We start from the raw sequence: 14181 nt of genomic DNA on the forward strand, positions 1-14181 counted from the left end.
TTTCTTGGGATTCCCATGATGCATCACCCCAGTAACCAGCTCGTCACACTCTTCATAGCCAACTGTGGTTCTTGTTCCTGTGCCTGGCTTGGTGTCTGGTATACAACAGATACTCAATAGTTGTTCTTTGAGGGGTGAATGCATCAGAGATGGGCTGCACAGGCCCATACGTTAGGTGCACTGGTTCCCAGATTGAGGACAGCTAGTGTAAGGGGGATCACCTGAGGTCTCCAGGTACCTGTGGCAAACATCCAGCAGAAAAGAGTTGGGGCCCCTGGCAGCAGCTTCCAGGGCCTGAAATACCCCTCCTTTTTCTCCCTACAGTGAAGGCATCTGTTAAGCTACAGTATATGGATAACATCCGCTGGATCCGGGAGGCTGCCAAGCACCAGCTGGTGAGAGCTTGGCTTGGGGGAAGATGGGTACTGCAGAGTCATGAAGGAGGCTGAGCTGTGAAGAAATTGCCCAGAAACAAGGTGCAGGCATAGAGGTCTCAGCACAGTCGCAGCTTGTCATGCCCTGAGAAGGTGCAGACCCTGCATCCATGTGACTGTTGACAGCAGCACCATGGTGGCCACCTTATCCAGGAAAGGGGTTGTAAAGGGGTGTCTGGGTAGCAACATGGAGAAACTGGAAGCCTTAGACAGTGTTGGTGGGGATATAAAGCAATGTAATCTAGCCATTCTATGCTATCTATACACCCAACAGGATTGGAACCGATTTCAGGGTGCTATAGGTACTGTAGATAAAATGCCAAGGCAATCCAAAGGGCTCTTGGCAGACAAATAGGTCAACAAAATGTCCCTCCTTACAAAGCAACAAGTAATGGCATTCCACCAGTCACTGACCCAGTTTTCTGGGTAAAACGGAAGGACACGATGTTAAGAGAGATAAGCCAGTCACAGAAGGACAAACCCTAGCCAGATGCCACTCACATGCAGCCCCTAGAGTAGGCAAGTCATAAACAGGGAAGTAGCAGGGTGTGTTCCTGGGCTGTGGGGGGTCAGTGTTTCATGAAGACCGAGTTTTGGCTTGGGAGAATGAAAAGGTCCTGGGGCTGGATGATGCGGCCTGCTGCACAGCACTGCAAAGTGGTTCATGCCACCAAGCAGCATGCTGAGACATGGTTAAGGTAGTCAAATTTGTGTTGTGTGTATATCTTAGCTAGGGTTTCTATTGCTGCGGTGAAACACCATGAGCAAACGCAGGTTGGGGAGGAAAGGGTTTATTGGGCTTCCACTTTCACTAGTGTTGTAGTCCATCCCTGAAAGAAGTCGAGACAGAAACTCAAACAGGGCAGGAACCTGGAGGCAGGAGCTGATGCAGAGACCATGGAGGGGGGCTGCTGACTGGCTTGCTCCTCCTGGCTTGCTTGGCCTGCTTTCTCATAGAACCCAGGACCATTGGCCTAGAAATAGCAGCCCCATCAATGACTAAGAAAATGCCTTACAGCTGGATCTTATGGAGGCATTTCTCAGTTGAGATTCCCCCCTTTCAGATCATTCTAGCTTGTGTCAAGTTGACATAAAAATAGCCAGGACCGTGTATTTACTGATTTTTTTTTTAAATGATGAGGGTAAGAAGGGTGGCTTGGGACTCTGAAGCAGCAAACAAAGTCATCCTTCATCCAGTCGGTCCACAGACAGTCTCTGGAGTTCCCGTGGGAAGTGAGAGCTCAGACACCCGAGCTAGCTTTGTGACAGTCTCAGCTGAACGCCCTGGGCGAGTGGCTCAGCCTCCATCTATGACATGGAGGCAGTGGTGCTGGATCCTGCGGTGGCCTCTGTGACCCTCCCTGGGCACAGCTCTGGCGGGCCCAGAGCTGAGCACACAGTGAAGGACACCGACACCACCAGCAGAGGGCTGGTCTGAATAGGTGCCAGATGCTAGAGCAGCTGCCAGGCCCTGGTTCCGGAGGACAGGAGGACGGGGGGAAATTAAATAAAGAAGAAACATTTGGTCCACACAGGACTATGCTAGCCAGCAGCTCCCGGGGCCAGAGGTCTCAGGGCCAGGAGGGAACTGTCCCCATCTTGGCCCATCCCATCCTAGAGCCATATTTTGCTTGTGTGCCCCCATAAACCCCCCATGTGCCAGCCACAGTCTCTATGGGGCCCTGGGGCTGGGGACAGGGCAGAGGGAGTGCAGTAGACAGAATACACAGCCATCCTGAGAGGCGCGGGGGGGGGGGGGGGGGGGGGGGGAGGGGGGAGGCAGAGCTGGCAGCAGAGATGCATCTGTCTGGGACTGCTACAAGGGGTGGGTTCAAAGCCAGCGGCACATGCCACAGGTCCAGCAAGCAGGGCGTGCTGTTCACCTTTGAGTGGAAGTGGTCAAACACTCGCTCACCCTACTTCAAGATGCTTTTCTGTCGAAGGCTGGCGGTTCTTTTTATATACGACATTCTTGACAAACTTGGCACTTGTGTTCGCTGCCCTTCCCCATGCTGTGACCAAATAGCTGAGGAGGACTCACTGAAGGGGAGGACATTTATTACGTATGGCTTGAGGGAGCAGTCCATCCCAGCTGCGAAGGTATAGTGACAGGTGTGTGAGGCAGCTGGTCACACTGCATGCCCAGTCGGAAGGCAGAGGGAGATGAACACTGGCCTTCAGCTTGCTTTTCTGCTTTTCACAGTCACGGAGCCCAGCCCGGGAGATGGTGCTGCCCACCTTAGGGGTCTCCCCTCTTCAGTTGGCCTTTCCTAAAACTCTTCCTAGTGTACCACAGATGTGTTTCCATGGCCATTCTAAATCTGGTCAGAGTCACAGTGAAGATTAACTACCACAAGCCATTTTATATCCGTGCTTCACTCCCTCCCCCCCCCCAAAAAAAAAATCTGAACACCTCACAACACTGATTCACACTTACAGATTTAAAAAATTAAAAAAAAAATAAAAAAAAAAAAGACCAGAGGCCCCTGTAGTTCCTAAGGCCGTTTGAGGGGCCGTTGCTAAACAATGAGGATCCTGGCCCCACTGCCCAGGCCAGCTCTGAGCTCAGGAAGACATGAGTGACCCTGTCGCCTGTCCTTGACACTTTCTGCAGTTTGGGCCAGATCCTCGGGTAGGAGGAGCAGACACACGGCACTTCCTTTCAAGAAACTGTGATTTTTTTCAGCCCAGGCACTACCCACATTTGGGAAGGAGGCATTTTTTAAATTGCAGCAAGATCCACATAAATATGCATACATCTTACGATCCTCCTTCTAGGCATTTTCAGGGTGCGGCTCTAGAGTGTGAGGCACATTCGGTGCTGTCTGGCAGCCCTTGGCATCTATTTCTAGAACTTTCTCATCTTCCATCTGAAACTCTGTTTCTAGTAAACACTGCCCTCCCTCCCCAGCCCTGGGTGCCCTAGGGCACCACACACACACCCCACCCCCCACTGCCGCCGCCGCCGCCGCCTGGAGCGCGGGGCAGTGTTTGTCTATCCCGACTGGCTGGCTCCAGCTGGCATGTCTCAAGGTCTTTCTGTGCAGCTTGAGTCAGAATCCTCTGTCTTCCCAAGGCTGGAATGCTACAGTTTGCCCTCTCTATCTGAGGTGGGGGGTTGGCTTCCATGTCCCGGTGGATGCCACAGCCCACTCAGATCCTTAGTACATTTGACCTCGTGTTGGCACAGAACGGACACAGACCCTCCACATGCCTTTTATTGCTTTCTGGATGACTTGTTAGACCTAAGACAAGGTAGAAGCAATGTAAACATTAAATATTGAGTCACTTCGGAAATATTCGCATGCACATTCAATACAAGTGGGTTTTTTTTTCAGCAATGTTCTTTTTTTCTTTCATATGTTTATGTGTGGTATGCATGTGTGTATACATGTTTGCTCGTGTGGGGCACATGTGTGTGCTGATTCATGCACGTGTATGTCTGTGTTTGAGGCCAGAGGTTGACACTGAGTATCTTCCTTGATCACTCTCCACTTTTTATTTACTGAGGCAGGGTCTCTTGTTGAACCCAGGGCTCACTATCTAGCTCGGTAGGGTGTTCCAAGGATTCTGTCTCAGCCTGCTGAGCACTGCGATTACAGGTGGGCTGGCCAGCTTTCCCGTGGGTGCTGGGGATCTGAACTCTGGTCCTCATACTTTCATGAAAAACATTTTATGCACTAAAGTATCCCCTAACCCCTTTCTTGAACTTTTTAAAGATGAGGTCTTACTATGTAGCCTTGGGTGCCCTGGAGCTCACTATATAGCCCAGACTAACCTCAAACTCACAGACACCGACTTGCCTCTGCTTCCTGAGTGCTGGGATGAAAGGTGTGTGCTATCACACCCAGATTCCCTGAACATTCTTGATCAGTAGCTAGTTGAATCTGCCGGGGCAGAAGCTGGAGGCACGGGCTCTATTCCGCCACGGGAATAGACCACCTTTGGCCTGTCCACGCTTCAGCTACTGGACACCTCTGCTGTTTCCACCTCTTGCTCTTGTGAATGATGCCACCACACTCTTGGCTAAGCAGACACCTACCCCTGGGGATCCTGAATTAGTCTCTATTTGGTCCACACACCAAAATGATCTGCAGCCATCACAAGTAGCATCCTGGTTTGAGAACCATGGGGCTAAGAAATGACTCATTTTCATTTCTGGAAGCTCACTGGCATTCTCTTCCAGAGGTGCAATACAAGAGCATGAGATCCAAGTACCAACCTGTAGGGAGGTTACCCTTCTGTCTGGGCCTCAGTTTCCTCATCTGTGTGATCAAGCTTACGACAAGAACGCAGCATCTTCCTGGAGACTCAGCTGTGGACTGTGGGGAGAGTACTCTCAGCAAGCCAGGCTTGATCAAGTCTCACACTGGTGGTACTGTGACGATGTGGAAAAGGCTCAGAGAGGCAGGGCCCACAATAGGAAATGTCCATGGTTCACATGGAGTCAGTCTCTGAGGGGTCCTTCAGGGATGGACCCTAAGGGAAAGGACATAGAAGGGAATGAGATGGCTCAGACCTCATGAGAAGTCCATTTGTGGGCATGCAATGGCCCACCAGTGTGGTAGCTAACGGCACCTCAGCCAGGTAACATGGCTGTAGTATCACCCACATCTCTCCCATACCACTAGTTCTTGGATGCTTGCTTTTGGCTGAGGGGCTTTCTCTTTCTCTTCTCTGCAGGTGGTGGGCTCCCAGGCGAGGATCCTGTACTCAGACCAGAAAGGACGTGTGGCCATTGCCGTGGCCATTAACCAGGCCATCGCCAGTGGGAAGATCAAGGTGACGTAGCCTGTGTTGCTTCAGGGAGGCTTCATAAACATCTTAGCACACAGGCCCTTCCCAATGGGGACTTCCTGCTCACACCCCAGTCTGCCCTCCCCACCTCTCCGACCTTCTGAGAGCGGCTCCCATCAGCACCCTGACCTTGCAGCAGGGAGATTCCACCCTCCCCTGGCTGAGTTCCTCTGTAGGGATACTAGGTTCCCCGAAGGCCTTGGACTCTGTGGGGCAGATAAGCAGAGGGGCCTAGGGAAGAGCTGCTCTGGGAGTCAGGCCCTGCTTGAGAGGCAATGGGGAGGGAAGGAGAGCGTGGAGGGCCTAACATCCTCCCAGAGCCCCGACCCTGATCATAGGTCACTGTGGTGGGGGAACTAGAGACAAAGACTGAGAAGGCTTGTCCAAACACAAGTCCCGACAGTGTCTCTTTTGCTGTGACCTGGGTCACTCTGACCTTGAGTTTTTCAATCTGTGGGAAGAATGCATGCTGAAATGCCCAGTGTAGGTGTGAGGATCAAATGAATCACAGTCCACAGAAGTAATGCCACACATCTTTTCCGAGTTATCTTGTTCAAACTGTGACAAATGTCCCCAAGTTCGATTACTTTCCTCACACCTCTGGAGACCCAGAACCCTGAGCCTTGAAGAAGCCGGGTTGCTCCTTTCCTTCTTGTTCTGGGTACTTGTGTCCTGTTCCTAGGGTCATTGCTCTGCCAGGAGTACTAGGAATGATACAGGGTTCAGGGTCAGAGGCCAGGGTTCAGGGTCAGAGCCCAGGGTTCAGGGTCAGAGCCCAGGGTTCAGGGTCAGAGCCCAGGGTAGCACCGGCAGCCAGAACAACATCCTGAGCTCTCTGGGGCGCTTCCCAGAATCCCACTGTGTGTGAGGGCTGCTGAGAAGCTCTGCTGGCATCCATGCCAGCACTCTCCCTCTTTAGTTCATCGGATAATGTTTGATAGAGTTCTGCTGTGCTGGTGCCTTTCCTGGGACACAGCAGAGGGCAGGGTGGATAAGGTCCCAGCTTCAGAGCTGGGGTAATGAAGGGGAGACTGATATATAGCTCCTACATACATGACTCCTACATACGTAACTGCATAGCTCCTATATAACTCTTAGGAGATGTTTGCAGGTGTCGTGAGCCCTAGGAAAATATGAGCCAAGTGGTGAGGTAGAGATCCATGGTCAGTCAGGACATGAAGTTCTAGCATTTAACGGAACCCTGAATAAGCAGAGAGCCCAGAGAGCAATTTCACTGCAGAGATGAAGCCATAGGCCCAGCACGGCCTGCTCAAGAAAGACAAGAGCAGCTGGGGGGTTCTGCAGTACCACGGAGTCCTCAAGCCTCCCAGCAGGTTGCATCATATTTGGTGAGCCTCTGAAACTCCGAGAACCGCTGTGGACAGTTGAGAAGGTTAACTGTATTTCCTTCATTGTACACTTTGAAGAAGATGCCTGGGCCAGGGCTGGGAATAGCATCACCTCACTGGAGCCGAGTGGCAGTCCCCATGGGCTGTGGGAACCAAGGATCACACTTGACAATGCAGGTGCCCACATCTCCTCTGGTGCCATCTTGCTAGCACAGAGTCCCCTCTACCCACTTCTCTCCCTCTGACCTCATATGGCTCTGGGAAAAGCTTACTTTCATGATGGGACTGCTAGTCACAGCACGAGTGACCTGAGCCCACCTGCCCTCAGCCACACCTGCTGCACCTCCAGGGTTAGTGGCACTCCACCACATGGGTACAGGCAGGAAAGCCACCCACTGTGCATACTGGGTCCCCAGGGGTCCTGAAATCTTTAGACTAGCAGGAGCACTATTGGCACAGGTGTGACTGATTTCACCCTGTGATCTTTGTCCTCACAGACACTAGCAGCACACAAAGGACCCCAGCAATTACCTAGTCCAGATAACCAAGGCCCAGGGAAGGGAGGGGACCTGCTTAACATCTCATAAGGAGTTTTGTCCATATCCCTGCTTCCCAGGTCACTAGAGGCACTTCCTAGTTGTGCCTACCCACACCTACACCCACACACCTAAAGCTGTCTTCTAGCCCCTTCCCTCACTGCAAAGGCTCAAGAATCAAACTTCCCAAGGGTGGAGCCCAGACTTTATATAGCATGTATAGGTTTACACCCCAGCTCACCAGCTTTCAAGCTCTTTGGTGTAGAACAAGTCCCTTAGCCCTCCCTTGCCTCTGTCGTCTTGCCTATGAAGTGAGCATGTTAGCTGTCCTGCTATCTGCCTGCCTCTCAGATTCTTTTCAGAGTTCCTATCTTTGCCCAGAAGTTCCACCTATCCTCTCCTGCCTAGCTATTGGCTGTTCAGCTCTTTGTTAAACCAATCAGAAGATGCCTTGGCAGAGACACATCTTCACAGTGTACAAAAACATTATCCTGCAACATTTCCCTCTTTTTTTCTAAATAAAAATTAAAGGTTTTGGCTTTAACACAGTAAAACTATATACAGCAAGAACATGTATTAGGTAAAAATTACATTCACAATGTCCAATCCATTTGTATTTTGCAACTTTGGAGAAAGTATTTTATTATCTATCCTATCTTGGTGAGTCCAAAGTCTTATACTTAAACCACTTTCTATCATAACTTGTATTACCAACCTAAAAATATCATTTTAGACCCTAAAATTTTTTTTCTTAGATAAGCAACTTAAGCTTTTATGTCTCTCAATCTTTATAAACTTTACATCTCTTTTGTAAGTTTCTTTTTGAATTTGGTAACAAGGAAAACTGTAAAACTATAACTATCTAGTCTTCAACTCCCATCAGAGACCTGAGAAGGATGAAATATTACCTGAGTAAGCAGGAAGTACAGAGCAAACAACTTGCAAAACTATAGAAATGATAGAGACAGCTGGCTGCCTGGACAGTCACCCAGGGTTCCTCTGAAATGTTGGGGCATCCATCTGCCACGTACAGACCTAGAATATCCTACCAACTTTTCCAACTTTTCCGTGAAGCAGGAATTTTGAAGGACTGTCCCACCTTGTCTTGGCAAAGTTTGGAAGTCATCTTCTTTTGTGTCTTGCTTGTCCAATTTGGACAGTTATACTGTCAGCAGTAGAGGCAAGGGCAATTTTTTACACAGTGGCAAACTTTGCCACAAATGAAAGCAAATTCCATATAGAGGTTCTTCAATGCCCATTGTCTTCTCTCAGGTAGATTGGTTCTGTCAGGAGCAGATGTATCTCACAATCATGAAAAGCCTTATGTTATTAAAGCATTTTAAATTTCATATTCTGTAGGTCTCTGAAGTGTTTGAAGACCACCTATCTACCTAAAATATATCTCTGTTTGACCTTGAAAACATACCTAACATGACTACAAGTCATGACTACTAACCTGCTTTTCTTAATTATCCTAAAGAGTTTGTAATAATAGCTTTCAAGGACTAGAACTTTACATTACATTTTTAAATGAGCTGCATAGGTATAATACCTTAAACAAAAGTAGAAACATATATATAGTATGTTATAACAAAAAAAACCTTAAATTTCTTTCAATATACAAAAATCCATACCAATGTAAAATATTTGAGACTAGCAATTGCTTTTTAGTTTAAAATTTGATGCAATAATCTACCCTTTTATCCTATCATTCCTAAGAGTGGGTCTATCTTCAAGGGGAAAGAATCCAAACGGTACCTGGAGTAGCCCCACTTTTATCCTCTGTCTCACGCCAGCAAGCCTGGTAGACACTACTGACTGATATACCCTTCCCTGTCCCTGGCAGGCACCAGTGGTCCTGAGCCGTGATCACCATGATGTGAGTGGCACTGACAGCCCCTTTAGGGAGACTTCCAATATTTATGACGGTTCTGCCTTCTGCGCAGGTGAGGAAAACAAAAGGATTGTTGTCACTTAATATTAGCCGGCTAAGGAGATGCACATCCATAGTCCCAGCACCTCTGGCAGCTGAGTGGGACCGGGAGCTTGAGCTTAAGAATTAGAAGCAGCCTGGGTAACAGAGAGACCTCATCTCAAAGGGAAGAAGTAGATTCTCTGTCTTCCAGGTTCTGGGCTGCAGGCTTTCTTCCTCCTCCCTCCCCTCCTCCTCTTCCTCTTCCTCCTCCTCACCCAGCACCAGGGAAAGCCTAGGTTCCCTGATCTCTGTGAGAACTGTGGGGGTGGGGGGCATGGAGGTGGATAAAGAGCTAAAGAGGAAGCTGCAGCCTTATGCCTCCAGGGTGGTGAAGCAGCAACAGTCACAGACCTACTCACACCTGTCCCTCAACATGTTAGAGGCTTAGAAGAAAACCAGCTGGGCTCTGCCTCCCCATGGGTGCCTGGTTCCATAGTTTGTTGGGTAGATGGCTGCCCTATAATGATGGGCTCTGCCCTGGTGCAGCAAAAACAGCTGAGAAGAGCCAGAACTGGGCCTGAAATAGTGAGGACTAATTACTTGTAGCCAATGGAGAAGCCTGGCACCACAGTCAAAGCACTGTCCCCCAACAAAGGAAACCAGAGGCTCTTAATCGGGAAAACACATATGTGTTCCTATAGGAAGACACCCCACAACTGAACATGCTCAGACGGAGCCCATGCAGCTTCATACATTGCCCCTTCAAAAAAACTATTGGACAAAAATGCCTCCTGGGTAGAGGAGTATGATAATAAGCAAAATTTTCTTCAAGTCATCTAAAAGAGTTGAGTCAGAATAACTTCTGGGAAAGTCTCTGGAAAGTCTTATCTGAAGCCAAAGTACTATTTGGAGGAGGGCTAACAGTATTTAAAGGGACAGCACACCCACTGTGCAGAGGTGATCACCTCTCAAATACCTGTCCAGCAGCCAACATGGGGACCTCACTTCTCTGGTGGAGGCAAGAAGCATCTTTCATCTGCAATCCCTGCCCTAGGCATGAATGCGCATTCAGTGCCAGAGAATGTGGCTGTAGGGAAGGCTAATAGGCATAACTGGGCTTCATCAGTTTCCCTTACTTCCTCTGTTTCTAGACCCCCCTGTCTCTGTTCCCCACTTGCCCACTGTCACAGTGTTCTTCAGTCCCAAGAAGAAGTATGTGTTTGTCTGGCCCTCAGACTCCCTGGGAATGATGGCTCACGCTTGCCCTGTTTCTGCAGACATGGCCGTGCAGAACTTCGTGGGAGATGCCTGTCGTGGGGCCACCTGGGTTGCACTTCACAATGGAGGGGGTGTAGGCTGGTAAGAAGACATCAGAGAGCAGGCTGGGTGCTGATGTGGAGACGTGGGGACCTCTTGGGAGAGGGACAGGGGCCCGGGGTTCTTGGACTTAGATCCCTGGCCATTTGTTCTATTGAGGGCTTTATGCAAATGCATTCCTCATGTGAACTGGGAGCCAGAGGGTCAGTATGTTGGGGTGTGGAGGATGGAGGAACAGAGAGGGACACTTCCATAAAGCAATTCCAGCAGTTTGGCCCATCCCTTTCATATAGGACACAAAGGCCAGCATGAGCAACAGCCATGTTGGTTTCCGCGTTCCCGTTCCCACCATAACGATTTCACTTGAAAAAATTGGAGCCCCTGGTTGCCAGGACAACAGGTTCCAGGCTCCCCACTCTCCCCAGCTCACAGCTATGTTCACACAGGTCACTTTGCAGTCAGCACCAGGGCAGGGTCATTAAGGCCTCCAGGATGGCCTCTATATTAGTCGTCTTTCTATTCCTCTAGCTTGTACAGAGGAAAGGCTTATCTGGTTCACAGCATCACAGGCCGCAGTCCGTAGTCAATTGGTCATACTGTTTGTAGGCAGCCCAGCATGACAGGAGCCTCTAGGGATGGGGGCAGAACGATTCATACGTGACAGGGAAAATAAGAAGAAACCAGGATCCCTTATGATCCTGCAAGGGCACTTCCTCAATGATCTGAAGACCTCCCATGAGGCCTCACTCATTAAAATTTCCACTACCTCCCTCAAGGGAACATTTAAGATCCAACTATAGGGGTTTCATTCTGACTGGCATTGGGCTTTCCTCTGTGGCTAAGAGTATGAACTCAGATTCATCAGACATGGAATATCCAGCAACATTTGCGGACCCCTTTCAATGCCCCTCTCACAGAACCAGACAGAACATAGGCTTTACAGAGGAAGTTTGCCTCTGCTGGGAGTTTCCTGTCTGGGATCCCCAGAGTAGGCCAAAGCTGGGACCCTGGCTGCTCTGAGCAGCTAAGGGCACTATGGTCTCAGAGAGGGAGAAGACCTCTGAGCCAGTATGGGCTGGATCCCAGCAAGCCTCTGCCTTGACGAGCCAGGTCCTTCCGTTAACCGGCTTCCCAGGGCATTCAGATGGCTGGCTTGGCCTCATGCCCACCAAGGCTGGCATTCCAAGCTGCAGCCCTGTCAGGTGGCTTTAATTAGTGGAAAATGTGACCATAGTGCATGTCCTGGCTGGAGAAGAACAAGACAAGAGTTCCCTGGGTATGGGGTGCCTGGGAGGGGACGACTGTGACTGTAAAAAAGACTGAAGTTTGTCCAAAGCCTCACAAGACGAAAGCAGCAGGCAGGCTAGGGATTCAGTAGGGGGAATCTGGGAAGCCCTGGCTTCTAGCATTATTGCAGAAAGGGTTGAGGAACCTGGCTCACGCTGTTGCTTCTCCTAGGACAAGCCACACCCAGTTCTGTGGCTTTACTGTCTTCCTCTTTTGACAGGAATCTATGTTTCTGAGCTGTTTGTCCTCAGGCTTCTTGACTTACTTCTTCACTTCCTGGACTGTCTACCGGTGCCCTGGGGAATGGCTCTTCTCTGAGCAAGGTCCTCATCCACAGCTGTGTGCATGGGTACATTCCATTTCAGCGTACTCCACGGTCCCTCTTTCGGAGTGGCTGCTTAATGACTTCTTTTGTGCTTGTGTGTCCACTGGCCAGGCTTAGTGAGAGCACCAGCTGGCTTCAGCTCCATGTGCTCCAGGCTGTGCTGCAGGGCAGGGCCATTTGGCAAAGTCACTGAGTGGGAGAAATTGTACCTTAGCAAAGACTTCTCTGGGCTAGTTCTATAGGACAGGATTGCAAGGGGGTAGACTTTATGTGTCACAGAATCATTTCAGAGACCAGGTGAGTCAACTCAGGCAGCCTCCGGGCAGTCAATGCATCTGGGCAATTAGCAGCCCACATGGGCATGGCAGCTTCCAGCCAGCCTTCCAGTGTGCTCATTCACTCTTCATGGCCACTTCAGAGGGGCCTGAGAGCAACCTCCCTCCCTTCTCAGAGCACATCCCAGACCAGAGTGTAGCTCAGTAACAGAGCACTCGTCTAGCTTGTACAAAACCCTGGGTACAACGAGAAAGGCTGCTTCCCATTCTGGTGGGTAAGCAGGCATCACACAGAGGGTGATACAGAGAGGGTCTCGGAGGTTTACATGAAGTGGACAAGACCAGCTCAGAAGCATAACTGGCTGAGAAGCCAGGGTGTCGCCACTCTGTGCTGCTGACTACGTGGCTCTGTGATGTAGAGTCCAGTGTGACGAGACCCCCCTCTCCCCCAGTGCTGATATCTTCTCAAGCCAATGCCTGAAGCCTTGCACGATGCCTGCTCCAAGAAAGCCAATGCAGGGAGTGAGCTGGGAACCTCTTTGTCTCTTGCAGGGGCGAGGTGATCAATGGGGGATTTGGCCTTGTGCTAGATGGGTCTGCACAGGCTGAGCAGAAAGCCAGGATGATGCTCAGCTGGGATGTCTCCAATGGTGTAAGTCCCCCAGAACTCCTCAGCTTTTCCCTGTCTCCCCTCCTCCATGGCTCTGCCTCCAGGTTGGAAGTCTGGGCTACAGTTCTGGCCCTTCCCAGTAAGGGCCTCTACTGTCTTTCTAGCCCTTCCCCGCTCCCTCTTTTTTTAAGATTTATTTATTTTTATTTGATTTTATGTGGATGAGTGTTTTGCTAGCATGTATACACACTCTGTGTGTGCCTGGTACCCTGAAAGGTCAGAAGAAGGCATCAGAGCCCTTGGAACTGGAGATACTGATGGTTGTGAGCCACCATGTGGGTGCTGGGAACTGAACCTAGGTCCCCTGGAAGAGTAGCCAGTGCTCTTAACTGTTAGCCATCTCTCCAGGCCCCAGGGCTCCCTTTTCACTGCCCCTTCCCGACTATTTCCACACTTTCCTTTGGGTCTCCTTGTCTCTGGTCTCACTCTTGTTTTGTTTTGTTTTTCGAGACAGGGTTTCTCCGTGTAGCTTTGCACCTTTCCTGGAACTCACTTTGTAGCCCAGGTTGGCCTCGAACTCACAGAGGTCTGCCTGCCTCTGCCTCCCGAGTGCTGGGATTAAAAGTGTGCACCACCACCACCCGGCTTCTGGTCTCACTCTGAAGTCTAGCTTCTGTAAATGCAGATAGACCCTGGCAGGCTCAGCCCTTCCTTCTGAAGCACCCCCTATACTGGTATTGAGGCCTTACTCTTTGGGGGCTGGGGTCGAACCCAGGGCCTCAGACATGGTGACCTCTGTCATTTTGCTGTGCCTTGGCCTCATGATCTCCCTTTTAAGGCTCACCGTTCCCTGCTTCGTGTTGCTGTTCCTTTTTGCTGTCTGGGTGGCCTTTGCCCATGCCAGGCAGGTGCTATACCCCAGCTACACCAGCCCTCACTGCCACCTTCGAAGGCAGCCAACGAGCATATTTCAGAATCTAGACGGGCCTTTCATCCTGCAGCTATGACCCATCTTTGCAGCATCCTGGGGGGGAGGGGCGGCACAGATTCCTCTCCCAAACCATATCACAGGCAGCCCAGAAGGGTCGACCTGAGGTCAGAGGTCAGGTAATGATGAGGAAAGGTATACAGGGTGTGAACAAACCGAAGAGGGATTCCAGAGCAAAGGACCAGAGTGAAGACAGTAGCTCTGGAGGACCGAGGTTGCACCCAGAGGCAGGGAGAGGGGAGGGTCCTCTGGTAGGGCCACTCACCAGGAACCACTAAACTTCAGTACTTCAACAGGGGGTGCGGGGTGGGGTGGGGGGAGCTACATCCCGGCACTAGGAGTTGGAGT

At 50.4% G+C, this 14181-nt stretch overlaps 1 protein-coding gene across 2 annotated transcripts in view; it reads left to right on the forward strand.

The window, feature by feature from the left end:
• Uroc1 (urocanate hydratase 1) overlaps positions 1 to 14181 on the forward strand; it is a 34319-nt gene that overhangs the window by 17839 nt on the left and 2299 nt on the right. For both annotated transcript variants that reach the window (XM_006995747.4, XM_076567318.1), the window contains exons 15-19: positions 325 to 395; positions 5118 to 5216; positions 8963 to 9062; positions 10309 to 10390; positions 12788 to 12887. In XM_006995747.4, the coding sequence (XP_006995809.3) occupies positions 325 to 395; positions 5118 to 5216; positions 8963 to 9062; positions 10309 to 10390; positions 12788 to 12887 (452 nt within the window). The remainder of the gene's footprint in view (positions 1 to 324; positions 396 to 5117; positions 5217 to 8962; positions 9063 to 10308; positions 10391 to 12787; positions 12888 to 14181) is intronic.

This window comes from Peromyscus maniculatus, chromosome 3, assembly GCF_049852395.1.
Source record: "Peromyscus maniculatus bairdii isolate BWxNUB_F1_BW_parent chromosome 3, HU_Pman_BW_mat_3.1, whole genome shotgun sequence".
Taxonomy (NCBI): Eukaryota; Metazoa; Chordata; class Mammalia; order Rodentia; family Cricetidae; genus Peromyscus; species Peromyscus maniculatus.